Here is a 22,691-nt window from a genome sequence, read left to right on the forward strand (position 1 = left end):
AGCCTCGTCTGGGTGTCATCTGGCCTGGATCCCTGGGTAAAGGATATTGTGTCCCAGGGGTACAGACTGGAGTTTCAAGAACTCCCGCCTCACCGATTCTTCAAATCAGGCTTGCCACCTTTGCTGACAGACAGAGCTATCCTACAGGAAGCCATCCTAAAATTGGAAAAGTCACAGGTCATTGTCCCAGTTCCACCTCATATGCAAAACAAGGGTTATTATTCAAACCTTTTTGTGCTACCGAAACCGGATGGTTCGGTCAGACCAATTTTGAACTTGAAATCATTGAACCCTTACCTGAGGGTGTTCAAATTCACAATGGACTTTCTCAGAGTAGTGATTTCAGGTCTGGAGGAGGGAGAGTTTCTGGTATCCGTGGATATCAAGGATGCGTACCTCACATTCCGATTTGGCTGTCGCACCAGGCTTATCTCAGTATTGCACTGTTGGACAGTCATTATCAATTTCAGGCACTGCCATTCGGCCTCTCCACAGCACCGAGGGTGTTCACCAAGGTGATGGCAGAGATGATGATTCTCCTCCGCAGACAGGGGGTGAACTTAATCCCATATCTGGACAATATGCTGATAAAGGCATTGTCCAGGGAGAAGTTGTTGCAGTCCATTGTTCTAACGACTCATCTCAGGGAACACGGTTGGATCCTGAACCTTCCAAAATCACATTTGGAGCCGACCAGGAGGTTGTCTTTTCTGGGAATGATCCTCGACATTGAAGTGCAGAGGGTGTTTCTCCCGGAGGAGAAAGCATTGGTGATACCAACAATGGTCCGGGATGTCCTGAAGCCAGCCCGAGTTTCGGTTAATCAGTGCATTCACCTTCTGGGGAAGATGGTGGCCTCTTACGAGGCTCTACAGTACGGAAGGTTTCATGTTCGTCCCTTCCAACTGGATCTCCTGGACAAGTGGTCGGGATCTCATCTACACATGCGCCAGAGAATATGTCTGTCGCCGAAAGCCAGGATTTGTTAGGGTCTCCTGCCCTGTGCTGCCACGTCGTCATGGCAACCGGGAGACAAGTGCTAGCGGAGTAACCTGAGCGCAGCTGATACTCCGGTTCGGGTCTTTTGCTGTGCAGTGGTTACAGGCTCTGTGCATGGCAGGGGATCCGGTGCTGGTTTTTGTGCTCACAGTCTGTGAGGTCTGAGTGGGGCGTGGACAGCACCTGCTTTATAAGGCCTCTTCTCAGGTTAAGCAGATGCTGCTGAATCTTTGTTGGTTAGTCAGTTCCTGAAAGTTAGCCAGTACTGTGTAGCTTTGTATTTGTTGTTGCTTACTGCAAATAGGCCTGGGGATTTGGTACTACACACTGCCAATCCAGACCTAGCAGTAAGACTGGAGTCAGTCGTTTAACCTGCTGGGGTTCTTTTGCTACTCTGTGAACTTAGCAGGTTTGCGGCTGTATTCTCAGACTGCCTGCCTAAATCCTGTCTCACTGTGCAAGGTGTTCAGGTATTCAGTTTAGTGGCAGTAAGATGAACCTGTGCACTGCAAGTGAGGATTAGGATTGTGGAGACTCTCCTTGTGTCTATCATTCCATCTCTGACCAAGGGGTTTACTGCCACACCCGTTGGTAACCCTTTAGGGTTTTGCTGTTGCCCTTAGCAACAGCATTTCGGGTTCTCTACGTATTAAAACACAACATCTTGCTTTTTTCATCTGAGCATTCCTAATAATAGGGAGACACCCAGTTTCTTAGCCTCTGGGCTTCTTTGTTCACTTTGTGTTTATTTTGTTACCCTATCACCTTCTGTGTACGTAATGTCATATTCCCCAGTCTGTCTGTGAGTTCATTTGTTTTGCATCCCTATCCGTTCAGACACCAGTACATTCCTGCAGGCACTGGTGTGCATAACAGTTCAGACACCAGTACATTCCTGCAGGCACTGGTGGGCATAACATATTCAGCAGCCTAATACTCCTGTTGAAATTTTGTGGGAATATGGAGCATACCCCTCAAAATACGTTGCAACAGGTGGTCGATCAGGTGCAGGTCCTGACTCGACAATTTAATGATTTGTCCATTAAAATGCACACCTCCCAGGCCGCTGGCGGAACTCCCGCAGCAGCAGCACCTTCAGGGGTTAAGGAGCCGAAAGTAAATCTCCCGGATCGTTTTTCTGGAGATCGCTCGCAGTTCTTTTGTTTCAAGGAGACTTGCAAGCTGTACTTCCGGCTTAGGCCTCAGTCTTCAGGGTCGGAGATTAAGCGGGTGGGCATAGTGATTTCCTTGCTACAAGGAGACCCACAGGTCTGGGCATATGGGTTGCAGCCTGACTGTCCGTCGCTTAAAAGTGTTGATGCTTTTTTTACGGCACTGGGCATGTTGTATGATGACCCTGACAAGACGGCCTCAGCCGAGGCTCAGATTTCGATCCTTAAGCAAGGGCGAAGGCCAGTTGAGGTTTACTGTACGGAGTTTCGGAGGTTAGCCCATGATACCCAGTGGAATGACCCAGCCCTGAGACACCAGTACCGAAGAGGTCTTTCTAACCAGATAAAAGACCAACTGGTACAATATCCCTTGCCTGATAGCTTGGATCAGCTCATGCAGTTATCCATCCGGGTGGATAGACGGCTGAGAGAGCATAGGCTTGAAAGGGAGACCGAGGTTTCCTTCTTTCCCAAGGGAACCTCAGACTCTGAGGAATTTTCCGAGGAGCCTATGCAGATTGGGGCTACCCGCCTCTCCTCACGTGAGAAGAAGCGGAGGAGACAGCAGGGGTTGTGTTTGTACTGTGGGAATAAAGGTCATGTGGTAGTATCATGCCCAGAAAAGCCGGAAAACTTCAGGGCCTGAGGGTGATGGGAAATATCCTGTCAGGCCAGAAGTCAGAATTTCCCAAGAAGACTTTTATCATTCCGGTGACCTTGAAGATCCTCGGTCAAACTGTCAAGACTGAGGCCTTTGTGGACAGTGGGGCCGACGGGGGTTTTTATGGACCGCCAATTCGCCCTGAAACACTCTGTTCCCTTAGTACCCTTGGCATCGGAAATTGAGATTTGTGGGTTAAACGGGGAACCATTATCCCAAGGTAAAATTACCTCTTGCACTAGCCAGATTTCTTTGTTTATTGGAGCCACACACTCTGAAAAATTGTCCTTTTATGTGACTGTCTGTACTTTTGCCCCATTGGTGTTGGGGTTACCCTGGTTAAGGGCCCACAATCCTCAATTTGACTGGGTCTCTGGGGAGATTCTTAGTTGGGGTACTGATTGTTTCAGGAGTTGCTTGAGCCTTCCAGTCAGGCTCTCGCAGCTAAGTTTGCCAGGATTGCCAGGGTGTTATGCAGATTTTGCGGACGTGTTCTCCAAAAAAGTTGCAGAGGTACTACCTCCCCATCGCCCCTATGACTGTGCCATTGATTTGTTGCCAAATGCTAAGCTTCCCAAGAGCAGGTTGTACTCCCTGTCACGTCCTGAGACTCAGGCTATGGCAGAGTACATTCAGGAGAACTTGGCTAAGGGATTTATCAGACCTTCACAGTCTCCAGTTGGGTCGGGGTTCTTCTTCGTGGGTAAAAAGGACGGTTCGTTGCGACCCTGCATCGACTTCAGGGAATTGAACCGTATCACGATTAAAAACTCATACCCACTGCCTCTCATTTCGGTCTTGTTTGATCAGCTTCGTACTGCCACCATTTTTTCTAAGATTGACCTACGCGGAGCGTACAATCTAATCCGAATAAGAGAGGGGGATGAATGGAAGACTGCCTTTAATACCCACTCAGGGCATTATGAATATTTGGTGATGCCTTTTGGGCTCTGTAATGCCCCGGCAGTCTTCCAGGATTTCATGAACGATGTACTCAGGGAATATTTGGATAGATTCTTAGTTGTATACTTAGATGACATCCTAATCTTCTCCCATTCCCTGGAGGAACATCGGAAGCATGTACGCTTAGTCCTCCAGAAACTCAGAGACCACCAGCTTGGGGCGAAGCTGGAGAAGTGCGAATTTGAAGTTCAGCAAATCGCATTTCTAGGATATATTATCTCCCCAGAAGGTTTCCAAATGGAGGGTTCCAAGGTACAGGCAGTCCTGGATTGGGTGCAGCCCACTAGTTTGAAGGCGCTTCAGCGTTTCCTGGGCTTTGCGAATTTTTATAGACTATTTATCGCTGGATTTTCGTCTATAGTGGCACCCTTGGTGGCACTCACTAAGAAAGGGGCGGATGTTGCTCACTGGTCTTGTGAGGCTAAAGCGGCTTTTGCCCGTCTCAAAAGGGCATTTGTCTCAGCCAAGGTGCTGCGACACCCAGATCCAGAGCGTCCTTTTGTGGTGGAGGTGGATGCCTCTGAGATGGGTATTGGGGCAGTGCTCTCTCAGATGGGAGTGTCTGATAATCGCCTTCATCCCTGTGCTTACTTTTCCCGTAAATTTTCGCCTGCCGAGATGAATTATGACGTGGGTAACCGGGAATTGTTGGCTATTAAGGATGCACTCGAGGAGTGGAGACACTGGCTTGAGGGGGCTAAGTTTGTGGTCTCAATTCTCACCGACCATAAGAATCTGGCATATTTAGAGTCAGCGAAGCGTCTCAATGCCAGGCAGGCACGATGGGCTTTGTTTTTTGCTCGCTTTAATTTTTTGATAACATATCGCCCTGGGTCAAAAAACATCAAGGCTGATGCGCTCTCGCGGAGTTTTGCTCCAATCCAGGAGACCACCGAGGAGCCGTTGCCCATTGTGTCCCCATCATGTATTAAAGTGGGCATTACCCAGGACCTCTTGTCATTAGTCCTTAGAGCACAGGAGCAGGCTCCTCCAGACCTTCCGGTAGGTCTTTTGTTTGTGCCTCCTAGGTTAAGACAGCGAGTGTTCCTGGAATTCCATGCCAAGAAGTCGGCAGGTCACCCGGGTATTGCCAGAACTCGGGAGTTGCTATCTAGGGCGGTGTGGTGGCCCTCTGTGGCTAAGGATGTGGATCAGTGGGTTCGGGCATGTGACATCTGTGCCCGAAATAAAACTCCTAGAGGGGTTCCTGTTGGCCCATTACATCCACTCTCTATCCCATCTAAGCCATGGACCCACATTTCAATGGATTTTGTGGTGGACTTGCCCAAATCCTCGGGGATGACAGCCATCTGGGTTGTCGTTGACAGGTTTTCGAAGATGGCGCACTTCGTTCCACTGGTTGGGCTGCCATCGGCCAGACGCCTGTCTGAATTATTTATGCTGCATGTTGTGCGTCTCCACGGGTTGCCACTTGATGTGGTTTCTGACCGCGGATCCCAGTTTGTGGCCAAATTCTGGAGGGCATTTTGTTCCGATCTCCAGATTTCTGTCAGCTTGTCGTCAGGCTACCATCCGCAGTCTAATGGGCAGACTGAAAGGGTGAACCAGTCCTTGGAGCAGTTCCTCAGGTGTTATGTCTCCAAGTGTCAGACTGACTGGGTTGCTCATCTGTCCATGGCGGAGTTTGCCTATAACAACGCGGCTCACTCTGCTACAGGGATCTCTCCCTTCCTTTGTGTGTATGGGCATCATCCTAAGGCCAATTCTTTTGACCCCCTGGACTCCACGCCTGGTGGTTCCTCTGTGGTTTCTGTCCTTAGAGGTATTTGGAGGAAAGTGAAGAAAGCCCTTGTGTCTGTGTCATTAGTGACCAAAAGGGTTTTTGATAAGCGGAAAAGACCCTGCAGCTTCAAATTAGGAGACTTCGTCTGGTTGTCTACCAAGAATTTGAAGTTGAGACAGCCATCTCATAAGTTAGGCCCCCGGTTCATCGGCCCTTATAAGATCACCAGGGTAATCAATCCGGTGGCATTTCAGTTAGACCTGCCCCGTTCTTTGGGTATCAATAAAACATTTCATTGTTCCCTTTTAAAAGGGGCGATTAGTAATCCTTCTTCCAGTGGAAGACCTTCTCCTCTTCTGATACGTGGCCAGAAGGAGTTTGTTGTTGAAAGGATTCTTGACTCCAAGATGGTTCGGGGTCGGCTGTCATTTTTGGTGCACTGGAAGGGGTATGGCCCGGAGGAGCGGTCGTGGGTGCGCAGTTGTGATCTTCATGCCCCCAGACTGACACGCTCTTTCTTCTCGCAGTTCCCCGATAAACCCGGTGGTAGGGGTTCTTTGACCCCTCGTCAGAGGGGGGGTACTGTTAGGGTCTCCTGCCCTGTGCTGCCACGTCGTCATGGCAACCGGGAGACAAGTGCTAGCGGAGTAACCTGAGCGCAGCTGATACTCCGGTTCGGGTCTTTTGCTGTGCAGTGGTTACAGGCTCTGTGCATGGCAGGGGATCCGGTGCTGGTTTTTGTGCTCACAGTCTGTGAGGTCTGAGTGGGGCGTGGACAGCACCTGCTTTATAAGGCCTCTTCTCAGGTTAAGCAGATGCTGCTGAATCTTTGTTGGTTAGTCAGTTCCTGAAAGTTAGCCAGTACTGTGTAGCTTTGTATTTGTTGTTGCTTACTGCAAATAGGCCTGGGGATTTGGTACTACACTCTGCCAATCCAGACCTAGCAGTAAGACTGGAGTCAGTCGTTTAACCTGCTGGGGTTCTTTTGCTACTCTGTGAACTTAGCAGGTTTGCGGCTGTATTCTCAGACTGCCTGCCTAAATCCTGTCTCACTGTGCAAGGTGTTCAGGTATTCAGTTTAGTGGCAGTAAGCTGAACCTGTGCACTGCAAGTGAGGATTAGGATTGTGGAGACTCTCCTTGTGTCTATCATTCCATCTCTGACCAAGGGGTTTACTGCCACACCCGTTGGTAACCCTTTAGGGTTTTGCTGTTGCCCTTAGCAACAGCATTTCGGGTTCTCTACGTATTAAAACACAACATCTTGCTTTTTTCATCTGAGCATTCCTAATAATAGGGAGACACCCAGTTTCTTAGCCTCTGGGCTTCTCTGTTCACTTTGTGTTTATTTTGTTACCCTATCACCTTCTGTGTACGTAATTTCATATTCCCCAGTCTGTCTGTGAGTTCATTTGTTTTGCATCCCTATCCGTTCAGACACCAGTACATTCCTGCAGGCACTGGTGTGCATAACAGTTCAGACACCAGTACATTCCTGCAGGCACTGGTGTGCATAACAGTTCAGACACCAGTACATTCCTGCAGGCACTGGTGTGCATAACAGGATTTCACTCCTCTGGTGGCTACAACTACCTCACCTTCTGGAGGGCCGCAGGTTCGGGATTCAGGACTCGATCCTTCTAACCACGGATGCGAGTTTCCGGGACTAGGGCGCAGTCACTCAGGGGGTAACCTTCCAAGGACAATGGTCTTCTCCAAGCGGCCCATCTTCTGCGAGATCGAGCCATTCAGGTGCAGTCGGATAATGCAATGATGGTGGCTTAAATAAATTGAAAGGGCGGAACGAAGCGCAGAATTGCAATGTCAGAGGTGACAAAAATCATCCTCTGGGCAGAAAAACACGCATTGACGCTGTCTGCAATCTTCATTCCGGGAGTAGACAACTGGAAGCGGACTTCCTCAGCAGACACAATCTCCATCCAGGAGAGTGGGGACTCCATCCGGAAGTGTTCACGGAGGTAACAGATCTTTGGGGTGTACCTCAAATAGACATGATGGCCTCTCACCTCAACAAGAAGCTTTGGCGGTATTGTTCCAGGTCAAGGGACCCAAAAGCCGTGGCGGTGGATGCCCTAGTGACTCCATGGTTGTTCCAGTCGGTGTACGTGTTTCCTCCACTTCCACTCATTCCAAGAGTTCTAAAACTCATAAGGACAACAAGAGTTCAGGCAATCCTCATTGCTCCAGACTGGCCAAGAAGGGCTTGGTACGCGGATCTTCTGGATCTACTGCTAGAAGAGCCGAGGCCTCTTCCTTTTCGGGAGAACCTGCTGCAGCAGGAGCCGTTCGCTTATCAAGACTTACCTCGGCTACGTTTGATTGCATGGAGGTTATATGATATATATTAGCTCGGAAGGGCATTCCGAACAAGGTTATTCCTACCCTGATACAGTCTAGGTAAGGAGTAATGTCTAAACATTACCATCGTATTTGGAAAAAATATGTCTCTCTTGGTGTGAGTCCAAGAAGCTTCCTACGGTGGAGTTTCAACTGGGACAGTTTCTCCTCTTCCTGCAAGTTGATGTGGATATGGTTCCTGAGGTTGGGATCCATAAAGGTCCAGATTTCGGCCCTATCCATTTTCTTCCAGAAACAATTGGCTTCTCTCCCTGAGGTTCAGACTTTCTTGAAAGGGGTTCTGCACATCCAACCTCCCTTTGTGCCGTCTACGGCGTCCTGGGATCTTAACGTGGTGTTGCAGTTCCTCCAATCGGATTGGTTCGAGCCTCTACAGGAGGTTGAGGTCAGGTTTCTCACATGGAAGGCTGTCACTTTGTTGGCCTTAGCTTCTGCTAGACGTGTGTCGGAGTTGAGGGCTTTGTCTTGTAAGAGCCCCTACTTGATCTTCCAAGAAGACAGAGCTGAGCTCCAGACATGTCTGCAGTTTCTTCCGAAGGTTGTGTCAGCATTTCATATCAACCAACCTATTGTGGTGCCAGTTGCTACTGACTCCTCAATTTCATCAAAGTCCTTGGATGTTGTAAATGCTCTGAAGATTTATGTGAAGAGGACTGCTCATCACAGAAAATCGGACTCTGTTTGTCCTGTATGATCCCAAGAAACTTGGGTGTCCTGCTTCTAAGCAGACGATCTCTCGCTGGATCAGGTTCACTATCCAGCATGCATATTCTACGGCAAGATTGCTGTGTCCTACGTCTGTTGAGGCCATTCTACTCATAAGGTGGGTTTTTCCTGGGTGGCTGCCTGGGGTGTCTCGGCTTTACAGATTTGCAGAGCGGCTACTTAGTCGGGGTCGAACACGTTTGCAAAGTTCTACAAGTTCGATACTTTGGCCACTGAGGAACTGAAGTTTGGTCAATCAGTTCTGCAGGAGCCTCCACGCTCTCCCTCCCGTTCTGGGAGCTTTGGTACATCCCCATGGTACTAATGTGGACCACAGCATCCTCTAGGACGTAAGAGAAAACAGGATTTTAATTACCTACCGGTAAATCCTTTTCTCATAGTCCGTAGAGGATGCTGGGCGCCCGCCCAGCGCTTCGTGCTCCTGCAGTGGTTACTTTGTTCAGTACTGTTTTGATACTTGGTTAAGTAATGTTGGGGGTCATTCTGAGTTGATCGTAGCTGTGCTTGGCCGGACCGCGCCCCCTAAATGGCAGCTTAACGCCGCCGTCCAGCTCCCTCCCGCCCAGCGACCGCCTCTGCCTGTCAATCAGGTGCATGCACAGTTCCAACCCGAATGCTGCGCTGCGATAAACTGCATCGAGCGATGGGGTCGGAATGAAACTACGCTTATTTGACAGAAATGGAGTCTGCTGCTTGGTCCTTGTTTTAGGCTTCCGTGCGTGGATTCTTAACAGAAAAGAGGTAGACTACATGCCCATCATGAATGAACTATTGGACAACTACGAGAATATGGGTTGTAGAATGTCACGTTTTACATTCCCATCTAGACTTTTTTCCCTGACAACTTGGGTAGTGTAAGTGATGAACAGGGGGAACGTTTTCAACAAGATATTCTGACAATGGAGCATCACTACCAAGGACGCTGGAACCCTACAATGATGGGGGACTACTGCTGGTTTCTATTTAGAGAAAGTAATGAAACACTGTACACACGGAAAACGTCAATATCCTATTTCCCAAAAGCAAAGTGACTTTACATTTTATCTTTAATTAACAATTACATTACAGCTAGTTTGGATTGTTAAGTGTTTCTGATGTTTGGTTTCTGCAGTGTTTAAGTGTTTTTGTAGTTTTATTAGTATTTTATAAATGAATATGATGAGAATATTTAAAGTCTATAGAGATAAATTGACATTTTCACCTATTTTACAGATATAGCTATTGCTGCTTTTGTTAATTGGGTGTATCTAATAAGTATGGTGTGATACAGAAAATAAGATTTTCTTCACTGAATTTAGCATCCTCAAATTAGGCGAAAACACATATTCACATACCAGATGCCGAGAGTTGTAGAGTAGTGTAATTAGTTCACCCCCCGAAATACAGTGGGATCCGGTCTGAAGATCGACAGGGTTTAGGTCGGCCACTATAGGTCGACAGTCACTAGGTCGACATGGATGGAAGGTCGACAGGGTTTCTAGGTCGACATGTGCTAGGTCGACAGGTCATTTACAAAAGCACAAATATGAGCTTTCCACAGATAATATAACAGGTAGGATGGGGTTGTTTCCAAAATCGCCAAGTGTCCGTGCTATGAGGGGCAGAATTAGGCAGATTTGCATAAATACAAATGTGTTGCACACCTGCAGATTTTGCTGTATGTAAATTACCTTCATTGAATATAATATGTATAATTTTGAATGACATTCTAATGTTATTATGACGTCCGGTAATACTATGTTTACATTGAAGTTGTTGTATGACATTCTTTTCATGTTTTGTACTTCACAGACAAGGAACCAGAAATGCATCTATATTTTGTTTACTCTTCCTAATTTTAATGTTGTTAGTGTTCAGGATGTACAGGGATTTTTATCTGTAATGGTGGTAGTGGTGGTGGTGGTGGTTGGATAGAGGATTGGTTACGCAGGGGTCATTGCAGCATTCACAATGCAGCTGATAATCACTGTCACTTGTATTGGGAAACCTCTGGCTGAGAGCTGCAGCAAAGGCATGGTCTAGCCACTGGCTGAGATGCTGCACTACTCAAACAGGGGTCTCATCCCTTCCGGATCTAGTCATTCAGTGTGACAGGTCCTTCATGGATCTACTACATCTCTGCAGCAGAGTTCCCCAGTACAAGTGAATACAAGGATCATCAATTTATTGCACAAGCACCAGAGGTCCTATGACAAGGACTATGGCCAATGTGTCAAGGTGGAAATACTATATTTCTAAGATAGATATAAACCTATAGAAATATTTGACAACACATTAAAGCATGTTTATCTCAACCTATCCAAAGACAATGGCCCTCATTCCAAGTTGTTCGCTCGGTATTTTTCATCGCATCGCAGTGAAAATCCGCTTAGTACGCATGCGCAATGTTCGCACTGCGACTGCGCCAAGTAACTTTACTATGAAGAAAGTATTTTTACTCACGGCTTTTTCTTCGCTCCGGCGATCGTAATGTGATTGACAGGAAATGGGTGTTACTGGGCGGAAACACGGCGTTTCAGGGGCGTGTGGCTGAAAACGCTACAGTTTCCGGAAAAAACGCAGGAGTGGCCGGAGAAACGGTGGGAGTGCCTGGGCGAACGCTGGGTGTGTTTGTGACGTCAACCAGGAACGACAAGCACTGAAATGATCGCACAGGCAGAGTAAGTCTGGAGCTACTCTGAAACTGCTAAGTAGTTAGTAATCGCATTATTGCGAATACATCGGTCGCAATTTTAAGAAGCTAAGATTCACTCCCAGTAGGCGGCGGCTTAGCGTGTGTAACTCTGCTAAATTCGCCTTGCGACCGATCAACTCGGAATGAGGGCCAATGTGCAGCTTGCTGGCATCATATAAGTTGATCCAACCAAAAACAATTAGCAGTGTCTGACTTTCCGCTTATCAAAATATGATCTTTCATAGAGTGAATCCTTGTTTTCCTAAGTGTCATTGACCATCATCTGTATTTTAGGTTTTCAGAGCCTCCTAAAGGGCAGATTACAGGTGAGGATGAAGATGTTGCACAGGAAAGACAGAGGATCATGAAAGGAGGAGGGAAGAGTGATATATTAAGACTAATGGAATTATCAAAGGTAGAACATTGTTGTGTGTCAGGATTGATAGGCTGTATTTATACTATAGTAGTGCATAATGTCTGTTTTCTTCTTTCAGTACACGTAATAACAATATATTATAAAAATACTGTAAGCTAAAAGCTGACTAATGTACATTTTGTGTCCACAATGTTCTAACTGCAATGTGGCACTGTTTGTTAGGTGACCATATTTTTAAAAAAGTGGCCAGAATGGCAATTGGCAGATGAGCTTATATAATGGCATGACTTTTACCGTATTCTTGAGAGAAAAAAACTAAAGTATTCAAATACTTTTGCAACATATTACTTTAGCATATTTTTCTCTAACGTCCTAGTGGATGCTGGGGACTCCGTAAGGACCATGGGGAATAGACGGGCTCCGCAGGAGACATGGGCACTTTAAGAAAGAATTTAGATTCTGGTGTGCTCTGGCTCCTCCCTCTATGTCCCTCCTCCAGACCTCAGTTTGAATCTGTGCCCGGACGAGCTGGGTGCTGTTCAGTGAGCTCTCCTGAGCTTGCTGTAAGAAAGTATTTTGTTAGGTTTTTTATTTTCAGGGAGCTCTGCTGGCAACAGACTCCCTGCATTGTGGGACTGAGGGGAGAGAAGCAGCCCTACTCCCTGAATATAGGTCCTGCTTCTTAGGCTACTGGACACCATTAGCTCCAGACGGATCGTACACAGGATCTCACCCTCGTCGTCCGATCCCAGAGCCGCGCCGCCGTCCCCCTCGCAGAGCCGGAAGACAGAAGCCGGGTGAGCATAAGAAGCAAGAAGACTTTGAAATCGGCGGCAGTAGAATCCAGTCTTCACTGAGGTAGCGCACAGCACTGCAGCTGTGCGCCATTGCTCCCACACACACACCTCACATACTCCGGTCACTGTAAGGGTGCAGGGCGCAGGGGGGGGGGGGGGGGGGGCGACCTGGGCAGCAATTGGGACCTCTTTGGCAAAAGTTTAGCATATATACAGTTGGGCACTGTATATATGTATGAGCCCCCGCCAAGTAAATGTATAGTTAAGCGGGACAGAAGCCCGCCGTCGAGGGGGCGGGGATTCTTCCTCAGCACTCACCAGCGCCATGTTTTTTCTCCACAGCACCGCTGAGAGGAAGCTCCCCAGCCTCTCCCCTGCAGATACACGGTAGAAGAGGGTAAAAAGAGAGGGGGGGCACATAATTAGGCGCAAAAATCAATATAAACAGCAGCTACTGGGTTAACATTAAGTTACTGTGTTATTCCTGGGTTAATAGCGCTGGGGTGTGTGCTGGCATACTCTCTCTCTCTGTCTCTCCAAAGGGCCTTGTGGGGGAATTGTCTTCAGGTGAGCATTCCCTGAGTGTGTGGTGTGTCGGTACGTGTGTGTCGACATGTCTGAGGTAAAAGGCTCCCCTAAGGAGGAGGTGGAGCAAATGTGTGTGTGTGTGAGGGGTGTCTCCGTCGACAAGGCCGACACCTGTTTGGATATGTGTAATTAAGTGCTAAGGTGAATTCAATTTATTGCACAAAAGATTAGAGAACAGACAGGGAATCTACCCATGTCTGTCCCTATGTCGCAGAGACATTCAGAGTCTCTCAATGCTCACTATCCAAAATAATAGACACTGATATCGACACAGGGTCTGACTCTAGTGTCGACTACGATAATGCAAAGTTACAGCCAAAAGGGCAGGAAAGTATTCAATATATGATTATTGTAATAAAGATGATTTGCATATCACTGATGACTCATCTGTCCCTGACACAAGGGTACACATGTTTAAGGGAAGAAAGCTGAGGTAAATTTCCCTCCTCTCATGATGAAAAAGAGCAGGAATCTCCAGACAAGAGACTGCAGTTTCCCACAAAGAATTCTCAGGGAGTATCCTTTCCCTACTAGGGCCAGGATACGATGGGAATCTTCCCCTAGGGTGTCACGTTTGCCCAAAAGATAGCCCTGACTTAACAGCTATCCTCAGGGATCCTGCAGATAGCGTGCACATTCTGGTACACTACTCAGACCGGCGATTGTGTCGGCATAGTGCTGTAGCAGCGTGGACAGGTACCTTATCAGCACAGATTGAGACCCTAGTATGTATATATATATATATATATATATATATATATAGATATATATATATATAGATATATATATTAAAGATGCTGTCTTAAGAGATATATATATATATATATATATATATATATATATATATATATATTAAACATGCTCAAAGAGACATTAGTCTACTGGGTTCTAGGATCAACGCTATGTCGATTTCTGCTTGACGTGTCCTGTAGAATATGCAATGGACAGGTGATGCCGACTTAAGAGGCATATGGAAGGCTGAGGATTGTGTGGAGAAGGGATCTCGGACCTGGTCTCCACAGCTATAGCTGGTAATTCTGATCTTTTGCCTTATATTCCTGCACAGCCTAGGAAAGCACGACATTATCAAATGCAGCCTTTCGAACACAAAGAAACAAGAAAGTCCGAGGTGCGTCCTTTCTTGCCAGAGGCAGGGGCAGAGGAAAGAAGCTGCACAACACAGCTAGTTCCCAGGAACAGAAGTCCTCCCCGGCCTCTACAAAATCCACCGCATGTCGCTGGGGCTCCACAGGCGGAGCTAGGCCCGGCGGGGGCACGTCTTCGTAATTTCAGCCACAAGTGGGTTCACTCCCTGTTGGATCCCTGGGCAATAGATATTGTGTCTCAGGGATACAAGCTGGACTTTGAGGAGATGCCCCCTCACCGACGGCCCTGCCGGCTTCCCCCCACGAGAGGAAAATAGTGTTAACTGCAATTCACAAATTGTATCTTCAACAGGTGGTGGTCAAGGTTCCCCTCCTTCAACAAGGAGGGGGTTATTATTCGACCGTGTTGTAGTCCCGAAACCGGACGGTTCAGTCAGACCCATATTGAATTTAAAATCCCTGAACATATACCTGAAAAGGTTCAAGTTCAAGATGGAATCGCTAAGAGCGGTCATCGCAAGCCTGAAAGGGGGAGATTTTATGGTGTCTCTGGACATAAAGGATGCATACCTTCATGTCCCCATTTATCCACCTCATCAGGCGTACCTCAGATTTGCGGTACAGGATTGTCATTACCAATTTCAGACGTTGCCGTTTGGTCTCTCCACGGCCCCGAGAATATTCACCAAGGTAATGGCGGAAATGATGGTGCTCCTGCGGAAGCAAGGTGTCACAATTATCCCGTACTTGGACGATCTCCTCATAAAAGCGAGATCAAGAGAGCAGTTGCTGAACAGCGTATCACTTTCTCTGGAAGTGTAACGGCAACACGGCTGGATTCTATATATTTCAAAGTCGCAGTTGGTTCCTACGGCATGATCCTAGACACAGACCAGAAAAGGGTTTATCTCCCGATAGAGAGAGCTCAGGAGCTCATGACACTGGTCAGGAATCTATTAAAACCAAAACAGGTGTCAGTGCATCACTGTACTCGAGTCCTGGGAAGGATGGTGGCATTATACGAGGCCATTCCCTTCGGCAGGTTCCATGCGAGGACCTTCCAATGGGACTTACTGGACAAGTGGTCCGGATCACATCTTCATATGCATCGGTTAATCACCCTGTCCCCCAGGGCCAGGGTGTCACTCCTGTGGTGGCTGCAGAGTTCTCACCTTCTAGAGGGACGCAGATTCGGAATTCAGGATTGGGTCCTGGTGACCACGGATGCTAGCTTCCGAGGGTGGGGAGCAGTCACACAGGGAAGAAATTTCCAAGGTCTGTGGTCAAGTCAAGAGACTTGCCTTCACATCAACATCCTGGAACTAAGGGCCGTATACAACGCCCTACGTCAAGCGGAGCACTTGCTTCGCGACCAACCGGTTCTGATTCAGTCAGACAACATCACCGCAGTGGCTCAGGTGCACCGCCAAGGCAGCACAAGGAGCAGAGTGGCGTGCGTGGGCAGAAGCCACCAGAATTCTTCGCTGGGCGGAGAATCACGTAAGCTCTGTCAGCAGTGTTCATCCTGGGAGTGGACAACTGGGAAGCAGACTTCCTCAGCAGACACGACCTCCACCCGGGAGAGTGGGGACTTCATCAGGAAGTCTTCACACAGATCACATATCGGTGGGAACTGCCACAGGTGGACATGATGGCATCCCGCATCAACAAAAAACTACAGAGGTATTGCGCCAGGTCAAGAGACTCTCAAGCAATAGCGGTAGATGCCCTGGTGACACCGTGGGTGTTCCAGTCGGTCTATGTATTTCCTCCTCTTCCTCTCATTCCCAAGGTGCTGAGGATAATAAGAAAAGGAGGAGTGAGAACAATCCTCATTGTTCCAGATTGGCCACGAAGGACCTGGTATCCAGATCTGCAAGAAATGCTCACAGAGGACCCGTGGCCTCTTCCTCCAAGACAGGACCTGTTGCAACAGGGGCCCTGTCTGGTCCAAGTCTTACCGCGGCTGCGTTTGACGGCATGGCGGTTGAACGCCGGATCCTAGCAGAAAAGGGCATTCCGGACGAGGTCATTTCTACGCTGATAAAGGCTAGGAAGGACATGACAGCTAAACTTTATCACCGTATATGGCGAAAATATGTTTCTTGGTGTGAGGCCAGGAATGTTCCTACAGAGGAATTCCAGCTGGGCCGTTTTCTTCACTTCCTACAGTCAGGAGTGAATTTGGGCCTAAAATTGGGCTCCATTAAGGTCCAGATTTCGGCCCTATCCATTTTCTTGCAAAAAGAGTTGGCTTCTCTACCAGAAGTTCAGACGTTTGTAAAGGGAGTGCTGCATATTCAGCCTCCTTTTGTGCCTCCAGTGGCACCTTGGGATCTTAACGTGGTGTTAAGTTTCCTGAAATCACACTGGTTTGAACCACTTAAAACGGTGGAGTTAAAATATCTCACATGGAAGGTGGTCATGCTATTAGCCTTGGCTTCGGCTATGCGTGTGTCAGAATTAGCGGCTTTGTCACATAAAAGCCCCTATCTGGTTTTCCATATAGATAGAGCAGAATTGCGGACCCGTCCACAATTTCTGCCAAAAGTGGTGTCATCTTTTCATATGAACCAACCTATTGTGGTGCCTGTGGCTACTCGTGACTTCGAGGATTCCGAGTTACTGGATGTGGTCAGGGCTTTGAAGGTTTATGTAGCCAGAACGGCTAGAGTCAGGAAAACGGAGTCGCTGTTTATCCTGTATGCATCCAACAAGCTGGGTGCTCCTGCTTCAAAGCAAACTATTGCTCGCTGGATCTGTAACACGATTCAGCAGGCTCATTCTGCGGCGGGATTGCCGCTGCCAAAATCAGTTAAAGCCCATTCCACTAGGAAGGTGGGCTCTTCTTGGGCGGCTGCCCGAGGGGTTTCGGCATTACAACTATGCCGAGCTGCTACTTGGTCAGGTTCAAACACTTTTGCAAAGTCCTACAAGTTTGATACCCTGGCTGATGAGGACCTATTGTTTGCTCAATCGGTGCTGCAGAGTCATCCGCACTCTCCCGCCCGTTTTGGAGCTTTGGTATAATCCCCATGGTCCTTACAGAGTCCCCAGCATCCACTAGGACGTTAGAGAAAATAAGATTTTACTTACCGGTAAATCTATTTCTCGTAGTCCGTAGTGGATGCTGGGCGCCCATCCCAAGTGCGGACTTCTTCTGCAATTCTTGTATATAGTTATTGCTGCAATAAGGGCTATGTTATTGTTGCATCAGGGTTGAACTGATGCTCTGTTGTTGTTCATACTGTTAACTGGGTAAGTTTATCACAAGTTATACGGTGTGATTGGTGTGGCTGATATGAGTCTTGCCCTGGATTTCCAAAATTCTTTCCTTGTACTGTCAGCTCTTCCGGGCATAGTTTCTCCAACTGAGGTCTGGAGGAGGGACATAGAGGGGGGAGCCAGAGCACACCAGAATCTAAATTCTTTCTTAAAGTGCCCATGTCTCCTGCGGAGCCCGTCTATTCCCCATGGTCCTTACGGAGTCCCCAGCATCCACTACGGACTACGAGAAATAGATTTACCGGTAAGTAAAATCTTCTTATTTGTATCATATTATGTATTTTACATTTATGATACTAATGACTGTAAACAGCTGCAGCTGAGGAAGACGGAAGAGCAGCCTGAATCTGCCATAGCAAATCCGAATGCGGCCGCATCTCTCAATGTTTAGCAAGCTGCGCTTGCGCCGCGCTCACATCTGCAACTGCAAGCGACACATCTTAATCCTTTTTACTGGTGGTTGAATGCAGAGCCGGCCCTAATCAATATGATGCCCTAGGCAAGATTTTGTCTGGTGCCCCCTATCATCGCTGCTACTGTAGAGCCGCCTCTGACCCTGCACCCCTTTCGCAGCATCATCACCCCTCAGTCATAGCAGTCCAATCCTCATTTTGGTGCTCCTGCCCCCTATATTTTAAATAGGAACAGTGTGCACATTCTGCGCGCAGCCCAAAAAGGACGTATTCTTTTGGGAAGGGGCATGGCCACACAATAGTACCCCCAACTGAAATTACGTCACACAGTAGTGCAACTTTATTCACATTATATCATGCATTAGTGTCCCTAATTCACGTTACATCACACAGTAGTACCACTTTACCTTATATACATTATCAATCACAGTAGTGCTCCTTATTCACATTACATCATACTGAATTACTCCTTATTCACATTACATCACATCATATTGCTCTTTATTCACATGACACCACACAGTAGAGCACCTTATACACATAATGCCACACATTAGTAATGCCTTTATACACATAATACAACACAGTAATGTCCCTTACACGTATGACACACATTATTAATGTCCTTATAAACATAATGCACCTTACACATTATGCCAATCTTTATTAATGCCCTTATACACATAATGACACACATAATGCACCTTACACATATTCCGCACATTATTAATGCATTTATTATTATTATCCTTTATTTATATGGCGCCACAAGGATTCCGCAGCGCCCAATTACAGAGTACATATACACATAATCAAAACAGGAAGATAGTGACTTACAGTTGAAGACAACATAGGACAAGTACAGGGTAACTAAGCATAACTACACTAGTAAATGACAGAGATAAGTTCCAAGGTGGCCACAAAACTGCGGGATTTGGGCAGTTGAGGATTATTAAAGTAAGAAAAGGATAAGCACATGAGGGAAGAGGGCCCTGCTCGTGAGAGCTTACATTCTAAGGGATTTATACACATGACACGCATAATGCCCCTTACACATATGCCAAACACTATTGCACAATGAACCTACCCACACACAGCACTCACACGGGCGCTAACACTGTGACCTTTACCTCTCCTTGGATACAGAGGTGTCCTTACACATCTTGCCTCAATATACCATGCAGCTCCCGTCCAGCTCTGCTAACGTTGGGCACCTTTTTTTTTCTTCAGAAAATGTGAATTATTTTCATTGCTGTGTGACTATGATGCACAAGCAGCTTCAGTTGATTAAAATGATATGTAGTGTGCCTATATTCTGTGTGCGACTGTGGCTGTATCTGCATACGAAATGCTGTGTTACAGTGATTTCCAGGAATACACTGTAAAGTAGCATTTTATATGCAGATACAGCCACAGTCGCACACAAAATATAGGCATGCTGCATATCATTTTAATCAGCAAAATCTGCTTGTGCCCCTAGGCTTTCCAAATGCCCTAGGCATTTGCCTAGTTTGCCTATGCCTATGGCCTGCTCTGGCTGAATCGCCCAGATGCACATAGTAAGAGTTGAGCATACAGGTATATCAGGCTCATCTTCTACACCAAGCATGGGGATAAGTGTAAATGGTGTTACTAATGATGACCACTGCACCTGTAGTCATAGGGATGGGGGCAGTGTGCAAGGTGTGCTGCTCATGCATACCCCTGGGTACAGCGGGGCCCCGCACTGAACACCCGGGACCCAGATACTACTGGGCACCTCTGCTGGCAAGTGGAGGTGGTCTCTGTGTGTGTGTGTGTGTGTGTGTGTGTGTGGGGATTGTGCTGTTGCATGGAAGAGGATGGACTGCTGCACAAAGCAACCTTCTCCCCCCCATTCCAGGTATTAATACTGTACGCCCCTGATACAGGTTGATGTTCACGTAGGACGTCCGATCACTAAAGGCAGCCTAAAATGTTATGGCATTAAGTGGAACCCAGAATCAGACCCAGTGTGCAGAGGCATGCACCCATAATACCAGCATTCTGCTCCTTTTCCTAAAACCATTTGTTCTCAGTAACAATACACATTTAGGATACAGGTTCAATTGTTTGTTGTGTAATCAAAGATGTTGGCATGAAAAGTATACAAAGTACTTGAAACTGTAGAATAAAATAAAATAAAAAAATTAACTAGAAAAAGATTTACTAGATGAATAGAGGTTGGGGACGCGTTACTGGAGGCCGGGATCCCGTCAGTCAGCATCCCGATGCCGGGATCCCGGGCCGCAGAATGCCACTGGTGGGGGGAGTGGAACAAAGACCCTTGTGGGCTCGGTGGCAAGCTGCACTCTCCACAGGTACTATTCCCACTCCATGGGTGTTGTGGACACCCACGAGTGGGAATAGTCCCTTCTAGTTGGCATGCCGACTGTCGGTATTTTCATTGGTCGGGATGTAGGGTGAGGTTATGTTGCAGTCGGTCTCCTAACCATCGGTCACATAACTACATCCCATGAATAGGGCTTGATCCGCTCAATACTGACTTGTCCTAATTCTGCACTAAATAATTGGAATAAAGACATAAATTGTATTCATTTAATTTAACCGAGACTTTCTTTTTGTTCTCTGCAGACCTATGCGGGTAAACAGACCCCTTCTGTGGACAAGCTCTGCATTGGTGTCCGGCCTGGAGAGGTATGTATTAAGAACAAGGGAATGTATGAGCAACCTGCACCCAGATACTATCCGGCTAGCAGGGGCCGCTCTGTGGCCAGTGCCATCTTTCCAGTGACAATTTTGATTGCACCTCATATTGAAAGCAAAGACTGAGCTTCTCATTCATGTACCATAACTTTGGAACTGGTTTAGTCTTTGTCATCTCCCATTCCAGAATTTTAGATCATTTATTAAAAGACTATTAACTAGAGATGAGCGCCGGAAATTTTTCGGGTTTTGTGTTTTGGTTTTGGGTTCGGTTCCGCGGCCGTGTTTTGGGTTCGACCGCGTTTTGGCAAAACCTAACCGAATTTTTTTTGTCGGATTCGGGTGTGTTTTGGATTCGGGTGTTTTTTTCCAAAAAACCTAAAAAACAGCTTAAATCATAGAATTTGGGGGTCATTTTGATCCCAAAGTATTATTAACCTCAAAAACCATCATTTCCACTCATTTTCAGTCTATTCTGAATACCTCACAATATTATTTTTAGTCCTAAAATTTGCACCGAGGTCGCTGGATGACTAAGCTCAGCGACCCTAGTGGCCGACACAAACACCTGGCCCATCTAGGAGTGGCACTGCAGTGTCACGCAGGATGTCCCTTCCAAAAAACCCTCCCCAAACAGCACATGACGCAAAGAAAAAAAGAGGCGCAATGAGGTAGCTGTGTGAGTAAGATAAGCGACCCTAGTGGCCGACACAAACACCGGGCCCATCTAGGAGTGGCACTGCAGTGTCACGCAGGATGTCCCTTCCAAAAAACCCTCCCCAAACAGCACATGACGCAAAGAAAAAAAGAGGCGCAATGAGGTAGCTGTGTGAGTAAGATAAGCGACCCTAGTGGCCGACACAAACACCGGGCCCATCTAGGAGTGGCACTGCAGTGTCACGCAGGATGGCCCTTCCAAAAAACCCTCCCCAAACAGGACATGACGCAAAGAAAAAAAGAGGCGCAATGAGGTAGCTGTGTGAGTAAGATAAGCGACCCTAGTGGCCGACACAAACACCGGGCCCATCTAGGAGTGTCACTGCAGTGTCACGCAGGATGGCCCTTCCAAAAAACCCTCCCCAAACAGCACATGACGCAAAGAAAAAAAGAGGCGCAATGAGGTAGCTGTGTGAGTAAGATAAGCGACCCTAGTGGCCGACACAAACACCGGGCCCATCTAGGAGTGTCACTGCAGTGTCACGCAGGATGTCCCTTCCAAAAAACCCTCCCCAAACAGCACATGACGCAAAGAAAAAAAGAGGCGCAATGAGGTAGCTGTGTGAGTAAGATAAGCGACCCTAGTGGCCGACACAAACACCGGGCCCATCTAGGAGTGTCACTGCAGTGTCACGCAGGATGTCCCTTCCAAAAAACCCTCCCCAAACAGCACATGACGCAAAGAAAAAAAGAGGCGCAATGAGGTAGCTGTGTGAGTAAGATAAGCGACCCTAGTGGCCGACACAAACACCGGGCCCATCTAGGAGTGGCACTGCAGTGTCACGCAGGATGGCCCTTCCAAAAAACACTCAGACACAGAGGTAGCTACAGCCGTGGACTACCGTACTGTACTGTGTCTGCTGCTAATATAGACTGGATGATAATGAGATGTAGTATGTATAAAGAAGAAAGAAAAAAAAAACCACGGGTAGGTGGTATACAATTATGGATGGACTGCCGAGTGCCGACACAGAGGTAGCTACAGCCGTGGACTACCGTACTGTACTGTGTCTGCTGCTAATATAGACTGGATGATAATGAGATGTAGTATGTATAAAGAAGAAAGAAAAAAAAACCACGGGTAGGTGGTATACAATTATGGATGGACTGCCGAGTGCCGACACAGAGGTAGCTACAGCCGTGAACTACCGTACTGTGTCTGCTGCTAATATAGACTGGTTGATAATGAGATGTAGTATGTATAAAGAAGAAAGAAAAAAAAACCACGGGTAGGTGGTATACAATTATGGATGGACTGCCGAGTGCCGACACAGAGATAGCTACAGCCGTGGACTACCGTACTGTACTGTGTCTGCTGCCAATATAGACTGGATGATAATGAGATGTAGTATGTATAAAGAAGAAAGAAAAAAAAAACCACGGGTAGGTGGTATACAATTATGGATG

General features: G+C 47.2%; 1 protein-coding gene across 1 annotated transcript in view; it reads left to right on the top strand.

The window, feature by feature from the left end:
- ABCA4 (ATP binding cassette subfamily A member 4) overlaps positions 1-22,691 on the top strand; it is a 502,596-nt gene that overhangs the window by 415,000 nt on the left and 64,905 nt on the right. Inside the window, exons 42-43 of the mRNA XM_063941498.1 lie at positions 11,612-11,732; positions 20,496-20,558. Of these exons, the coding sequence (XP_063797568.1) occupies positions 11,612-11,732; positions 20,496-20,558 (184 nt within the window). The remainder of the gene's footprint in view (positions 1-11,611; positions 11,733-20,495; positions 20,559-22,691) is intronic.

The sequence above is a fragment of the Pseudophryne corroboree genome, chromosome 9 (assembly GCF_028390025.1).
Source record: "Pseudophryne corroboree isolate aPseCor3 chromosome 9, aPseCor3.hap2, whole genome shotgun sequence".
Lineage (NCBI taxonomy): Eukaryota > Metazoa > Chordata > Amphibia > Anura > Myobatrachidae > Pseudophryne > Pseudophryne corroboree.